The sequence below is a fragment of the Genypterus blacodes genome, unplaced genomic scaffold (assembly GCF_046128005.1).
Source record: "Genypterus blacodes isolate CSIRO-AG114 ecotype Tasmania unplaced genomic scaffold, CSIRO-AGI_Gbla_v1 ptg000028l_1, whole genome shotgun sequence".
Lineage (NCBI taxonomy): Eukaryota > Metazoa > Chordata > Actinopteri > Ophidiiformes > Ophidiidae > Genypterus > Genypterus blacodes.
Window position 1 is genome coordinate 1,267,501 of NW_027466841.1, and position 13,654 is coordinate 1,281,154.

A 13,654-nucleotide genomic window follows, 5' to 3' on the forward strand; every position below is an offset into this window, starting at 1 on the left:
ATATTTATGATGTATAATATGCACAATAGGAATGGTGACAGGTAGAAGGATTTATGTTGTAACTGAAGATGTTTTGGTTATGAAATGTGCATGTATGGACGATATGATCTAACAAATAGCGTGGTTTAGAACTAAAAAAGGAAGTTAGATAGCGGAAAGTATAGAAGTATGTAGTAAGTTCTGTCCCTTGAATAAAGAGTTTACAACAATATTACGCTCATGTGCACAAAAACAATCTCAATATTTGAGGGCCATAAAGTTTTTACTGCCAATATGAGCTTGGTTCAGCTCCCTGCAACATAAAATTAGAACGTTAAAGAGCACGAGCGCCATGATATGTGACTGAAATGAATGCTGAGAGTGTGTGATATTTGTGATGTCATTTTAAAACTTCATATTTTTGCCTTGTTGAGAGTTAACTGGTTATTTTGCAAAGTAAAAGACGATGAAGGATCGCGAGAGAGATATTATTAGTCCATCACTTAGGTTGAAGTTGTACAAAAGCTTTCTTGTTCACATTTAGTGACTAATTCTGAGATTAGGCAATAATGTTTTGCTGAAAAAGCCGATATTGCTGAATGTAACTTTGCCTCTGTGTTTCTTTACAATGTGCATGATAACATGAGTAAAACACATTAAATCTCATTCACTGGTATACATATGTTCTGTTGTTTGATCCTCATGCCACCAGTGTTTTCTCTGGACAGGTGCACAGCGACCACCTCCAGCTCTGCATGCAGCACAGAGGGAAGAATGCTGGCTCATCATGATGAATTACCACATCCTGATTAAAGTTTCTCAAGGTTATTCCGGGCAGAGAAACAGCAGTATGACCGTCCGAATGACCTTTTAATGACTGACTATATGTCATGTATGGGAATGTAAATGTCAGCGGAATCACGCTTGAACTGAGACTGCCAGGCAATCACATGTACTTCCCCAGGATTGTACAGTACTTACCAAACATTGTGAATACACACGGCTGAGGACAGGAAGACGGTGAACATATGGCTTCTTATCTTCCTCCCTGGAGTCCATTGTGTCTGACCTTGGTGTGACGTAAGCATGCAGAGGCCTGCTGTGTGGCATCGAGCACCATTAGACTAATCAATGGGCTGGGGAATGTAATTAAGGAGAGTGCTCTTTCGGTGCACTAAAGCAGGGTAGAGAACAGTAAGGAGCAAAGGGAGAGGGGCAGTGTGTGGGTGTGTGGGTGTGTGTGTGTTTGTGTACGAGTGTGTGTCAGTTTCTGTGTGTGTACCAAAGGGAATACCCGCACTGATATCTGTATGCATAAAGGGAAGACCCGCAGAGCAGCAGTGGAAGTAGGAATCTCAAATTCCTATCAAAGGCTGATTATTGACTGAAAATATCTGCACTCATCTAAGCACATTGTTCCACATTTGCCAGCCAGGAGGAAACGTGCACATTTTGCCATTTTGACAAGTGCAAGATATTCAAAGATGATCCAGCCTGACAGGAAGCATGTGTTAGATTTTTACAAAGTTCAAACGATGTCACTGTCATACTGAAAGCCGCACTGCTTCAATATAAGATGTGATACATAATTACATTTGGTATTACTGATCAACACTCAAATGATGAAACTAATATCAACCTCTTCTGTTGTGTTTAATGCTTCCTTTGCTAAATCACTTCAGTATAAATAAAAGCTTATTGAATAACAGAAATTGCCTGTAATTTCTATTGTTTTATTCTTTTAACAACAGTTTCTTAATCTTTTCCAAATACTTGCTTCCATTTTTCAGGCACACACAAAACTTAAAAAATGTGTTTATTATTTTTATATAAACTTCAATTGTTGAATAGTTTCCTAATCTTAAAGTCTTTTCTTTATGAAAAACCGCCACATCTATATTTTTATTATTAATAATAATGATAAAAAAATATCCTGAATCGTGTTTTGTAAAAGTCAATAAAACAGCACTGGCGTTATTATACTCTTGGTGACGTCAGCACTGCCAGTAACTCAGATGATTTCCAGCCTGGCTGTTCTGTGAATAAGGCCGTCCTCCCCCTGCGCCCCGCCGGCCCGCAGCTCTTTTCAGAGGGAGGTTATACTATTGGAACAGCGCAGTTGCGACAGCGAGGAAGACGGCGAGTTCAACCAAACCCTGCTCTAAGGCCCGCCTCTCTGGTAAGATGCTGCACTCCAATTGGCTAGACTTTAATTCCCGGCTGCTATTGGTTAATCGAGGTGTCAATAACGTAATGACTGCAGTGTATGGGATGTTTGTGTGAGAAGTGTTTCCCGTGTTCGCGAGGAAGGAGGCATTGTTGCTTTCTTTTTGTGTTTTTCACCTCGGTTTACATTTCGATTGGGGCAAACTGGTCACTGGAGATCATTACTTATAATATCTCGTCTTGAAAGTTATTGTTTTTGGCTGAGGAACTTCCGTAAGCTTGACTTGGAGCCAGGTAAGCCATTTTAAAGTTGCGGGGCTTTTGACTAGTCTGCTTTTGTCGTTTATTTTCCTTATTCCGAAGCTGAAGCAGCGTCGTTTGCATCGCTGTCCCACAGAATGCCTGCGTGTGTCGTGTCGTTAAACAAGTGCAGCACTGGATGTTCTTTCGGTAGAATCCATCTTTGGGTTAGAGGTTACATAAGTTATTAAAGTGTCCTTACTCATTTTTCTGTAGCTACTTTAGCTTGGATTGCACATTTGTCTCTCCATCGCCGAGTTGTGCATTCTTCTCCCTCTTGAAATTGGCACTGATTTGAGTGACGTTACAATAGTTAGAATGGCAGTGATGCGGCGCTGTGACAGCAGTGGAATGATCATCTAGACACAGTGAAGTGAGCTGCATTGTTTTGTGTTTGCCTCTCTTGTCACGCCCATCTGCATCCAGGCTGGGCGCCAGCGTGCACGATGACTGGAATTTAGTCTAAAACTTCAGTCACAGATTTCATATTTAATGATCAAAACAAAGAACATCCAGCTGAATCAGCACCGTCCCAGCAAAATCAGACACATCCATGCTGCTGTAGTCACCGATTCACACCCAGGACCCCAAGCTCCATCTCTCCACACACACACACACACACACACACACACACACACACACACACACACACACACACACACACACACACACTATGAGTTGAATCAGCTATGTTGTCCTGATCTAGAGTTGGAGGCTAAGAGTTCTCGATTAGGTAAACACACCTGATTTAGTCAACCAGAGACTCATATTCAATGTATACAATGTAGTGGGTCTGCAGGATCCAAGGATATATGATGTAAGTACTACATACATATATCAACACTGTAGTGGCTGTAGTGAGTGGTTGTCAACTGATGGTTGATTGAGAGGACTGTAGTCTGGAGATAATGTTATTCATTTGGGTGCTTGTGTACATCAACTACATTCATTTGAGTTCAGTGACTATAATGATTATATAAGGTATTATAACAGATTTGGCTAGAGATGCTATACTCTGAGTACAGAGGGTGTGTGTCCATCAGAGTCTGTTTATTCCTGTAGGAGAGACAAGAATGAGAAATTGTGACCAACGGCAAATTCCAAACTAATGATGATTTTGATAAGAAGTCATAATTCATCATTTTATTTTATTTAACATTGATCATTAAATGTTGCATTGCTGCTTTAAGACTTACATGATGGTGTGCTACATTGTAATTGGTTGTGAGGAATCCATGTAATGTGTCTTGCTCATGGCTGGTTGATTATTTATGAAGGAAAAAAAATCATATACAAAAGCACCAGGCAGACTAAAGCTGTCAAACTGGATTAAGAGGAGTCGTGCTCTGCAGAAGTCAGATTCCCTTAGAACTGGTCTGTCACGTGACCGCTTTGTATGTCTTTGTATCCTTGCAATAGATTTTTGGTGTTAATTGAGTCATCAGTTATAATCAATTAACGATGACGGCCATAGATTTGGCCCCCTCACTCAGACTGTCATCTCTTAACAAACTTAAACCTTCAAATGTGTTTTTGGACAGCAGATAGAAGCACTTTCTGAAACAACGATAATACGAATGAATAAAGAATAACTACAATAACTCTCCTTGGCTCGGAACTTATCAATCAACCCTCCCTCGGCTGATCAAACTGCTGTTTTCTTTGTTTGTTTAATGAACTACTTCCTGGAATCTCATTGTCACATTTTCAGGAATTACTCAGCATGGTCTTGTGATGCCTGACATGACCTCTCAGCAATGCGGACTCGAACATCTAGCCTGAGATGTTACACGTCAAATGCCTGGTCTATTAGAACGAGTTTTGAGTGGCCTTCAGGCAAAACCTTGATCTCTGCACTTCATGTAAACACTTTGATGTTTATCACTCAGAGGGCTCAGCTTTGACATTTTAACAGCAATTGACACAGACTGATTAAATGGACACAGACATCCAAACATCATCATGAATCTTCTGATGCAGGATCAGAACAGAGAGTTTTTCAGTCATGAAAACGGTTTCTACAGTAGGACGGCACTTAAACCCATGTGATGAGTTTATGGGTCAAAAGGGATTTATTGCACAATTCTGTAAAAGAACAAGATGAGTAAATGGATTGTCCAGGAAATCTCCTTCTGTGCCAGGAAGTTTGTGAATGTAACTTTATTAGCCCCACTGTGCTTTGGCTCGTCGGACACCTGACAGTGTGTCAAAGACGTATAAATAAACAAAATTAAAGTTTCAAAACCGCTTTGTAGTTATGGGTTGCAGAAGAAGGAAGACCTCATACAGATGATCAAAAATGAAAGCAGTCTACAGTCGTATGATGACTCAGTGGCGCTTATTGTTCTCCTGTGCTTCACTCACGACCAGAAACTCACACAGTGCAGATGTGCCTGTTTCACTGACAGTAAAAGAGGAAGGCGGCTCATATGAAAACTGACACGTTTGTGAACTGTCACGTTTGTCAAAAGTCCGCCTCACATTGTCTTTGGTAATGACTCGTTAGCGTTGCCTCAGCCTGCTACCGAGATCTGTCTACGTTCTTTTGCCTCCAAGCTAAAAAATATGGAGCTTGAGATGTTCTAAAGGTCACAAGTGAGCTGGGACGTGCCAGTGTAGTTATGTTTCTATTAAATGAATCCAATAAAAGATCAGAAAAGTAATCGTTTGTATATGTTGTGACGACTCGATTGTCTTTCATTTCAATTCACTTATACCTTTTTACCCGCTAAACGGGGAAATGACTTTGTCTCTAGTGGATGAACCTGGAACAGGACGGAGGCCAAAGGTCGCTGGCTCTTATCTGCTTAGCTGATTGACAGCCGTTTAGGGTGGAGGTGGGGTTATTTACTGAACAGGAAGTGAGTGTACTGAAGAGGAGGCCTCCTTAGAGTCTGTCATCATTTTCCTCTTTGCTTTTGAGGTTTCTGGTGAAAGCAGACAGAAACAGACGGTGAACTTTGGTCAGTGTGACAGCTATTCTACTAAATGTAGTTTGTAATTATTAATGCGCCGCCCCTGGAGGACCCTCGGATCGTTTCTGACTAACTCATGCCGCTGCCTTGCTCTGCTTTCATAGGTTTGAGGCGGTGTGAGACAGGATGGCCCAGTGGAACCAGTTACAGCAGCTGGAGACCAGATATCTGGAGCAGCTCTACCACCTGTACAGCGACAGCTTCCCCATGGAGCTGCGGCAGTTCCTCGCCCCGTGGATCGAGAGCCAGGACTGGTGAGTGACGCGGAGCGATGAATGGATTCCTGGAATCTGAAATGAAAGCAATTCATATCTCCTGTTATCTCCTGGTATTTATCCTTAGTTTAGCAGGAAATCACGTTACTGTAATCATCCACACCCTTCAGGCTGACACTTGGCCACTTACTGCACATTCTATCTGACCTACTTCCTTGTAATGCAATCCTATGCCCTCACGCCAACATACTGTATTTCACTACATGAGACAGTCTTAATGTTCTTTAGTTGAGTTTTTCTTACTTTGATTACAATCTGAATTAAGGCAACGCACACACACATGCAGGAGTCTCATGTGGGTCACAGGGTGTTTTCTTGAGATCAAGCACAGCATTTGGGTGGATGCCATGATTCATAGACAGGGAGAGATCAAATTCTCCCTTAACCAGGAAATAGAAATCCCCATATCCCAATATTTCCTTATTATCCTTCCCTGTGTTAGGGCTTACGCTGCCAATAAGGAGTCTCACGCCACGCTGGTGTTCCACAACCTCTTGGGAGAGATCGACCAGCAGTATAGCCGATTCCTGCAGGAGAACAATGTCCTTTACCAGCACAACCTGCGCAGAATTAAGCAGCATCTGCAGAGCAAGTATCTGGAGAAGCCCATGGACATCGCCCGCATAGTGGCGCGCTGTCTGTGGGAAGAGCAGAGGCTGCTGCAGACGGCCACCTCGGCCGCACAGGTAGAGAACCCCGGCTTCATATTCACTCGAAGAGCTCCGGCCAACAATGTTCCGCTTCACACTATGATCTCTTTTGTTTTCCTGCAGGACGGTCAGGCGGCTCATCCCACCGGGACAGTGGTGACGGAAAAGCAGCAGATCCTGGAGCACAACCTCCAGGACATCAGAAAGAGAGTGCAGGTTCGTTTCCATGACAGACTCGCTGAAACGTACTGCACTGATCTCCATTCCCATACAGTAATATCATGCCTCACCTCTATTCTTTTCTTCAGGATATGGAACAGAAGATGAAAATGCTGGAGAACCTGCAGGATGACTTTGACTTTAATTACAAGACACTGAAAAGCCAAGGAGGTATATTACAATTACGAAGCACTGATCTATTTGGTTGATCTATTTGTGTTGTGTGCTGTGTTGAAAGCATCTGTGTTGACCCATTCTCCCTCTCCTTGCTCCAGAGTTGTCCCAGGACCTGAATGGGAATAGCCAGGCAGCGGCTACCAGACAGAAGATGGCTCAGCTGGAGCAGATGTTGAGCGCCCTGGACCAGCTCAGGAGGGTGGGTCGCCTTTTTAGTGTAAAAAACCGAACACGCAAGCAGCACGCAGTCCTAAAATAGGAGCGGGGGTGTGTGTGACGCCTACATCCTCTTTACAATACCAGACAATGCAGTTTATAGGAAACATGGTGTGAGATTTTTGGGAAGCAGTAGTATTTATGCCAACTACACCAGGAGAAATGATGAGTCATGTCCTATTTACGAAAATATCACCTTTACACTCAGCGTCTGTCTGGACTGGTGGGACTCTTTGACTGCGTCAGCTCACCTTATTGTCACACGGCCGAGCGTAACTCATAACAACGGTGCCGATTGTCTCACAGCAAATAGTGACGGAGATGGGAGGCTTGCTGACAGCCATGGACTACGTGCAAAAGAACCTGACAGATGAAGAGCTGGCCGACTGGAAGCGAAGGCAGCAGATCGCTTGTATTGGAGGTCCGCCCAACATCTGCCTAGACCGCCTCGAAACATGGTAATCTCAAATCTACAGGAGGAAAAAGAACAATCCTCATCTGTTTTTCACATTTTCCGTTATCCGACAAATATCTGCGATCGAGCTTAATACCAAACCAATGTCCTGTCCTCGCCCAGGATCACGTCCCTGGCTGAGTCCCAGCTGCAGATACGTCAACAAATCAAGAAGCTGGAGGAGCTGCAGCAGAAAGTGTCCTACAAAGGAGACCCCATCATCCAGCACCGGCCCGCCCTGGAGGAGAAAATCGTCGACTTGTTCCGAAACCTTATGAAGAGGTAACGTGTGATGACTAAGCTCTACAAAGCAGATTCATACATGAGCCTCCCATCACATTATTATTAATGCATGTCTTTTAATATGAGCCTCTCTTGCCTTCCAGTGCGTTTGTGGTTGAGAGGCAGCCGTGTATGCCCATGCATCCAGACAGGCCGCTGGTCATCAAAACAGGAGTCCAGTTCACAAACAAAGTCCGGTGAGTAACGGCAGGGAAGCGGCGTCCCATGCAAACAAAGACGATTTTGCATGCTGTTGTTCCAGATCCGGTCATGCATCCTGTCAATCATGCACCTGATTCTTTTTCCAGGTTACTGGTCAAGTTTCCTGAACTCAATTATCAACTTAAAATTAAAGTTTGCATCGACAAGTGAGTTGCTTTTGTTTTGTAACATTGAAGCGTTCATCATAAAGACGTGTGACCTCAGAGAGAGTTCGACTTCACTGATGACTTGAACTTTTCTTTTTTTTCCCAGGGAATCTGGGGATGTAGCAGCTATTCGAGGGTGAGATTTAAAGAAGAACCTTCCTGTGATTGTTCATATATTTGTTTAAAAAGTGCCTGTCAGTAACTTTAGCGTTTTTGTTCCCTCAGGTCCCGAAAGTTTAACATCCTGGGCACTAACACAAAAGTCATGAACATGGAGGAATCCAACAACGGCAGCCTGTCAGCAGAGTTTAAACACTTGGTGAGCATGGAAGGAAAGTCGAAGGAATTAGATCAGCTCAGAGACACAAGGCTTCCACACGAATATGACAGGAGGCTCATTAGATCTGACTTAGTTAAGTTGAAACATAACAGGACACTAATGTGATCGTAGCGTTTAGACAGAGAGGAAGAAAGAAGCAGCAGCAGCTATAGGTGTACTTGTTATATAAGCTACTGGCTAACGAGCACCGACTTCCTGTTTTTGCAGACCCTGAGAGAACAGCGTTGCGGCAATGGAGGCCGGACCAATAGTGACGTAAGCACTGTTCGTCACAATCCTTTGCGATTGCACAACGCAAATAATGACCGCAATGGAACACACTTGCACTTTCATTAGTACCTAACACACACTCTCTCTCCTCTCTGTAGGCCTCTCTGATCGTCACAGAGGAACTCCACCTCATCACCTTTGAGACGGAAGTCTATCACCAAGGCCTGAAGATTGATCTGGAGGTGAGTGTCGGGTTTCTGTGTCACGGGTCGGGCGAGGTTCTGTGCTCTCAGTTTGCTGTAACGCTACACCAGAAATCAATACAAATCTCTTTTGGTGAGTGAAGAACAAAGGGAAATACAACAATCTTCATTCTGGGGCACTCCAGACAAATGAGTCATCAGCTAAGTGCCCCGACCCCGACTGTGTTACCCAGCCACCATTTTGATGTAAGTGATAGTTCTCTAGGATGTGACGACGAGGCATGTTAAGAGCTCAGTTTGTGCGTATAAGTAGTATACTCTTATACTACTCTCTTAGTATAAGAGTATAAGAGAGAGAGGGAGGGGTCAGCTAGAAGAAATCGATAAGAGGAAGTAGTTGAGAAGTCATCAGTGTGAACAAGTGAATGTGGACGAAACACTGATTTCCCCCTCTTGTCGTGTCTCATTCAGACTCATTCCCTGCCTGTGGTCGTCATTTCTAACATCTGTCAGATGCCAAACGCCTGGGCCTCCATCCTGTGGTATAACATGCTCACCAACCACCCAAAGGTGAGACAGCACACTCTGCTGGATCGGCGCTGAACTATGCTGTCTTAAACCAACGGCATGAACGTCTGTACCTGCAGCTCAGAGGCCCCGATCCTGCACTTCAGCTTCTGCACTCTGTACTTATCCTGATTACGTGACGTGGTTTGATTGTGTGCCGGTTGTGTCTCCCTGTGCAGAATGTCAACTTCTTCACCAAGCCTCCTGTGGGGACGTGGGACCAGGTGGCCGAGGTGCTGAGTTGGCAGTTCTCCTCCACGACCAAGAGAGGCCTCACCATCGAACAGCTCACCACACTGGCTGAGAAACTACTCGGTTAGGATGAGGATGATGATGCCGGGCGTCTCCAAAGTGTTTTTTCCCCAAACTCTCCACTGAATCGTACATTCAAGTAACCAATCTATTCCGTCTTTGTTCCTGCAGGACCGTGCGTCAACTACTCTGGCTGTCAGATCACCTGGGCCAAGTTTTGTAAGGTACTTCACGCTCGGCTCCCTCAGCATTGAAGCTGCTATCCTGCCATTGTCCCGCTTCACAATTGAAATATTGTCTCTCCTCTTCCATTGCAGGAAAACATGGCGGGCAAAGGCTTCTCCTTCTGGGTCTGGCTGGACAACATCATCGACCTGGTGAAGAAATACATCCTGGCACTTTGGAATGAAGGGTGAGGGTTCCCGTCTGTGGCTAGATCATCACACGTGGCACCTGTGTGAGTGAGTTTCATGCTTTATTGGCGTTTGTGTCTGCAGCTACATCATGGGATTCATCAGCAAGGAGAGGGAGAGAGCCATTCTGAGTCCCAAACCTCCCGGCACCTTCCTGCTCCGCTTCAGCGAGAGCAGCAAGGAGGGCGGTATCACATTCACCTGGGTGGAGAAGGACATCAATGGTGAGGAATTCGGTACTAATTTTCTTTTGATCCACATCACAACACTTTGAAGAGATTGGCTTTAAGACACGTTGTGGTGACACCGAGCTCCCTCGCTTGTGCGCCGCAGGAAAGACCCAGATCCAGTCGGTGGAGCCGTACACCAAGCAGCAGCTCAACAGCATGTCCTTCGCCGACATCATCATGGGCTACAAAATCATGGACGCCACCAACATCCTGGTGTCGCCTCTAGTCTACCTCTTCCCCGAGATTCCCAAAGAGGAGGCCTTTGGGAAATACTGCAGGCCGGAAGCTGCTCCAGAGCCGGAGATGGGAGGAGACCCAGCAGGGAGTAAGTCCATTTCAGATTTCGGATGTGTTGCCAGAATTGTGAGCGATAAGCATTAATGTTTTGGGTTTTTTTCATTTCTTGCAGTTATCCAGCCGTACTTGAAGACAAAGTTCATCTGTGTCACCCCGTAAGTATATTTTTGACTCCTCCTTTATCTTCAAGTCATCTGTCTTTACTGGAAGACGACGATCTCACGCCGCACGGACATTCAGCACCTTGCCCCGAATGTTGGTGTTTTTCATAGAAAGTCACAAGATTCACTTTGTGAGGCTCTGAACTTCACTTCCTCCTGCCAGAACAGTTAAAGCATATCTGAGGAAGATGATACCAAATGTTTTCACAAAAAGGGGGAATTAAGCGGGTTTCACTTTCACAACACTCATTACTTGAGTCATCACGTTGGCAAAATAGGATCTCACACACCCTGCACAGAGCCAGGATCAGTCAAGGATGAGTGGAGATTGCATTTCACACCAGGCATCCGAAGCTAAAACATACAAACAATCACAAATTGATCCAATATCGATCGCAAAGTCAGAACCAGGTGGTTGTGGGTCTCGCTGAATGATGACAGTCAACACACGACACATTTGACTCGGCAGCTTAGGATTCATTTGCCTTCACAAGGGGGGTGGTACAGGGTCACAGAGGTCGAGGGCGTACAGCATGCAGGTGTGTGTGTTTTGGTTGGCGTTGCGAGGTTCTGCTCAGTGAGATCCTGACCTGTCTCCGTAGGTGTCCCTCCGTGTTCATGGACTTGCCGGACAGTGAGCTGCTTGGGAACGCGTTCCCATGGTAGGCGCAGGGCCGGGGAGAGGGGGTGGGGGGAGTGGGGGAGAGGGGGGGAGGTGGCACGTGAGGCTGTGTGTGCATCTTCTGGCTTTGTCTTGTGTGTTTGCTGGCTGAGTTCCAGGGAAACTATGGTGGTGATGCCCCTCCCCTCTCCCTCCCCCCAAACAACCTAAGTTCCATTTTGGTGTCCAACTCACAGCCGTTTCTGCTTTTAATCCCCTCATTACTCATTTTGTCATTTCATCATCATTTGATTTATGGATTAGTCCCAAACTCATACCTAATAGCACATTTAAGATTACAGAACAATTAGAATTAAAATCATTTTGGAAAGTAAAGATAGAAACTGTTGGATCCACGTCATCCCCCTGTGCTAACCTCCCCCTGTCACCATGTGACTCTGTCCTCTCTGTCATTAACCTCAGTATCAAAGCTTTGTGTTGGTGTGTAGGTGGATTGTGTAACACGCAACAACTAGTCAGCTCCCATGACATCGTTCGCTTGTCGTTGGCTGAAACTCTCAGCACAGTTCTGCACGCCGACATGAAGCTCTCAGAGTTGACTCGTATTTATTAACCACACTGATCGATGATGTCATTCGCCTGCTGTCACAGATCATAACACCGTCTAGGAAACACAGTACTTTCATTTTGACTGACACAAACACTGTTGCAGCTGGAATACATAGGGTGGGAGTGATCGTGGGAGTGTGTGAGTGTTACAGTTTTGTGGAGTGTAACATTCAACGCTTCCCTCTTGTTTTTGTTTCTTCGCAGCACAAACTCCGGAAACACCAGCGACCTGTTCCCCATGTCGCCTCGCACCCTGGACTCGCTGATGCACAACGACGCTGAAGCTAATTCAGGACACTTGGGTGAGCCTTGTTCACACACACACACACACACACACACACACACACACACACACACACACACACACACACACACACACACACACACACACACAGATGGGACATCATATTAATACCTGCTTCGTTTTGTTTGTTTGTGTTTTTTCTCCAGATTCTCTCACGTTGGACATGGAATTGAGCTCTGACGTGGCGTCACCTATGTAAAGCTGAAGGGTGTGTGTGTGTGTGTGTGTGTGTGTGTCAGGCTGTGTGTTTCTCCTGTGGGACTTCGCCCTGGTAGGGGCTTTTTGAAGATGATTTCTCTCTGCCGTGTACAGAACTTCGCGTCTCGTTCCGTGTCTGTGAAAGACGTTTTTAGAATTACGTTTAGACATCCTCACTTAAGGAGGTTTTAAAAGTCCACCTGTAGCATATATGTGTGTGTGAGTGAGCGTGTGTGTGTTAATACTGATTCAATACTGACATGTACTTAAGGCAGTATCATAATCCAGTGCAGTTCTCTCACCATCCCAGATGTATTTACGCTGCTTTCAAGTAGCGTAAACAAGAATTTTATTTTTTTGAGAAAACTATTTTTGATTTCTTGACTTCTAACATGGCGACAGGCTCATGTGTTGTGCTTTTCTTTGTATAGGAAACTGTAAAGAGAATACTTGTTGTATAAGCTATGCTGACCTGAAACCCTTTTGGACCCTTTTTTTTAAATATATATATATACAGTATATACATGTAATCCTTGGTATCAGTATGTTTACCCTCTGAATCCCTGTTGTTTTGATCCCTGCCAAATGCGGTTTCCATGGAAACCAGGTTGGTTTTTAAATGGTTTCTATAGTTTCTTTTTATCACAAAGTGGAACATAACTGACACAGAGTTATTTGATGCGTTCTGAAACTAACAATAAGATCAGACTAAAGTGAGCAAAGGTTATGAGTGCTTGGGGTTCTTCATCATCTTCTTCATCTTCTTCTTCTTATCATGTGGCTTTTTAATGAGAGCACTCATGTGACGTAACCTAGCAAAAGCTCTGAATCATGGTTCTTTCAATCCGTGTTTGGTATTGCAAATTGTGATGAAGTGAATTGCATTCGCCAATGATGAAATTTGATATTTGTGTCGTCTGAATTGATTTTATCTGTGACTGTATGTAATGTCAATCACTTTACAAACAGTCTATTTTAGGCCAAAACTGAGTGAAATGGTTCACTCTGACAGGAGGTACACAGTAATATGTGAGCAGTTGATTCATTTGATGAACCCTTTGTGCCGTTGACTTGAACTGTGGGGGTCTCATGTTTGTGTGGCTTTGCTTCATTGTACGTTTTCTGTAACATGTTGTAACTATTCACACATTGAAATGAGGTAATAAAACCAGTTAGCACTAAAGGTT

General features: G+C 44.4%; 2 protein-coding genes across 5 annotated transcripts in view; both read left to right on the forward strand.

Annotated features, from left to right (window-relative positions):
• Window positions 1–426, forward strand: part of cavin1a (caveolae associated protein 1a) — a 15,828-nt gene extending 15,402 nt beyond the window's left edge. The window contains exon 3 of the mRNA XM_076144339.1: window positions 1–426. This exon is cut by the window's left edge and continues 1,166 nt beyond it. The gene's annotated coding sequence lies outside the window, so the exon portion shown is untranslated.
• Window positions 427–2,239: 1,813 nt separating this feature from the next.
• stat3 (signal transducer and activator of transcription 3 (acute-phase response factor)) lies at window positions 2,240–13,654 on the forward strand. Of its 4 annotated transcripts, none has more exons than XM_076144331.1 (24): window positions 2,240–2,439; window positions 5,525–5,674; window positions 6,138–6,381; window positions 6,469–6,561; window positions 6,654–6,735; window positions 6,840–6,940; window positions 7,264–7,415; window positions 7,535–7,693; window positions 7,798–7,890; window positions 8,002–8,061; window positions 8,168–8,197; window positions 8,287–8,380; window positions 8,609–8,656; window positions 8,770–8,853; window positions 9,286–9,384; window positions 9,561–9,696; window positions 9,805–9,857; window positions 9,951–10,045; window positions 10,131–10,282; window positions 10,380–10,601; window positions 10,686–10,728; window positions 11,337–11,396; window positions 12,170–12,267; window positions 12,416–13,654. In XM_076144331.1, the coding sequence occupies exons 2-24, from the start codon at window positions 5,547–5,549 to the stop codon at window positions 12,466–12,468; spliced, it is 2,379 nt and encodes a 792-aa protein (XP_076000446.1). In that variant the 5' UTR covers window positions 2,240–2,439; window positions 5,525–5,546; the 3' UTR covers window positions 12,469–13,654. The 4 variants fall into 4 exon arrangements, with proteins under 4 accessions (XP_076000446.1, XP_076000447.1, XP_076000448.1 ...); XM_076144332.1 differs by having other exon boundaries at window positions 10,131–10,270; XM_076144333.1 differs by lacking the exon at window positions 11,337–11,396.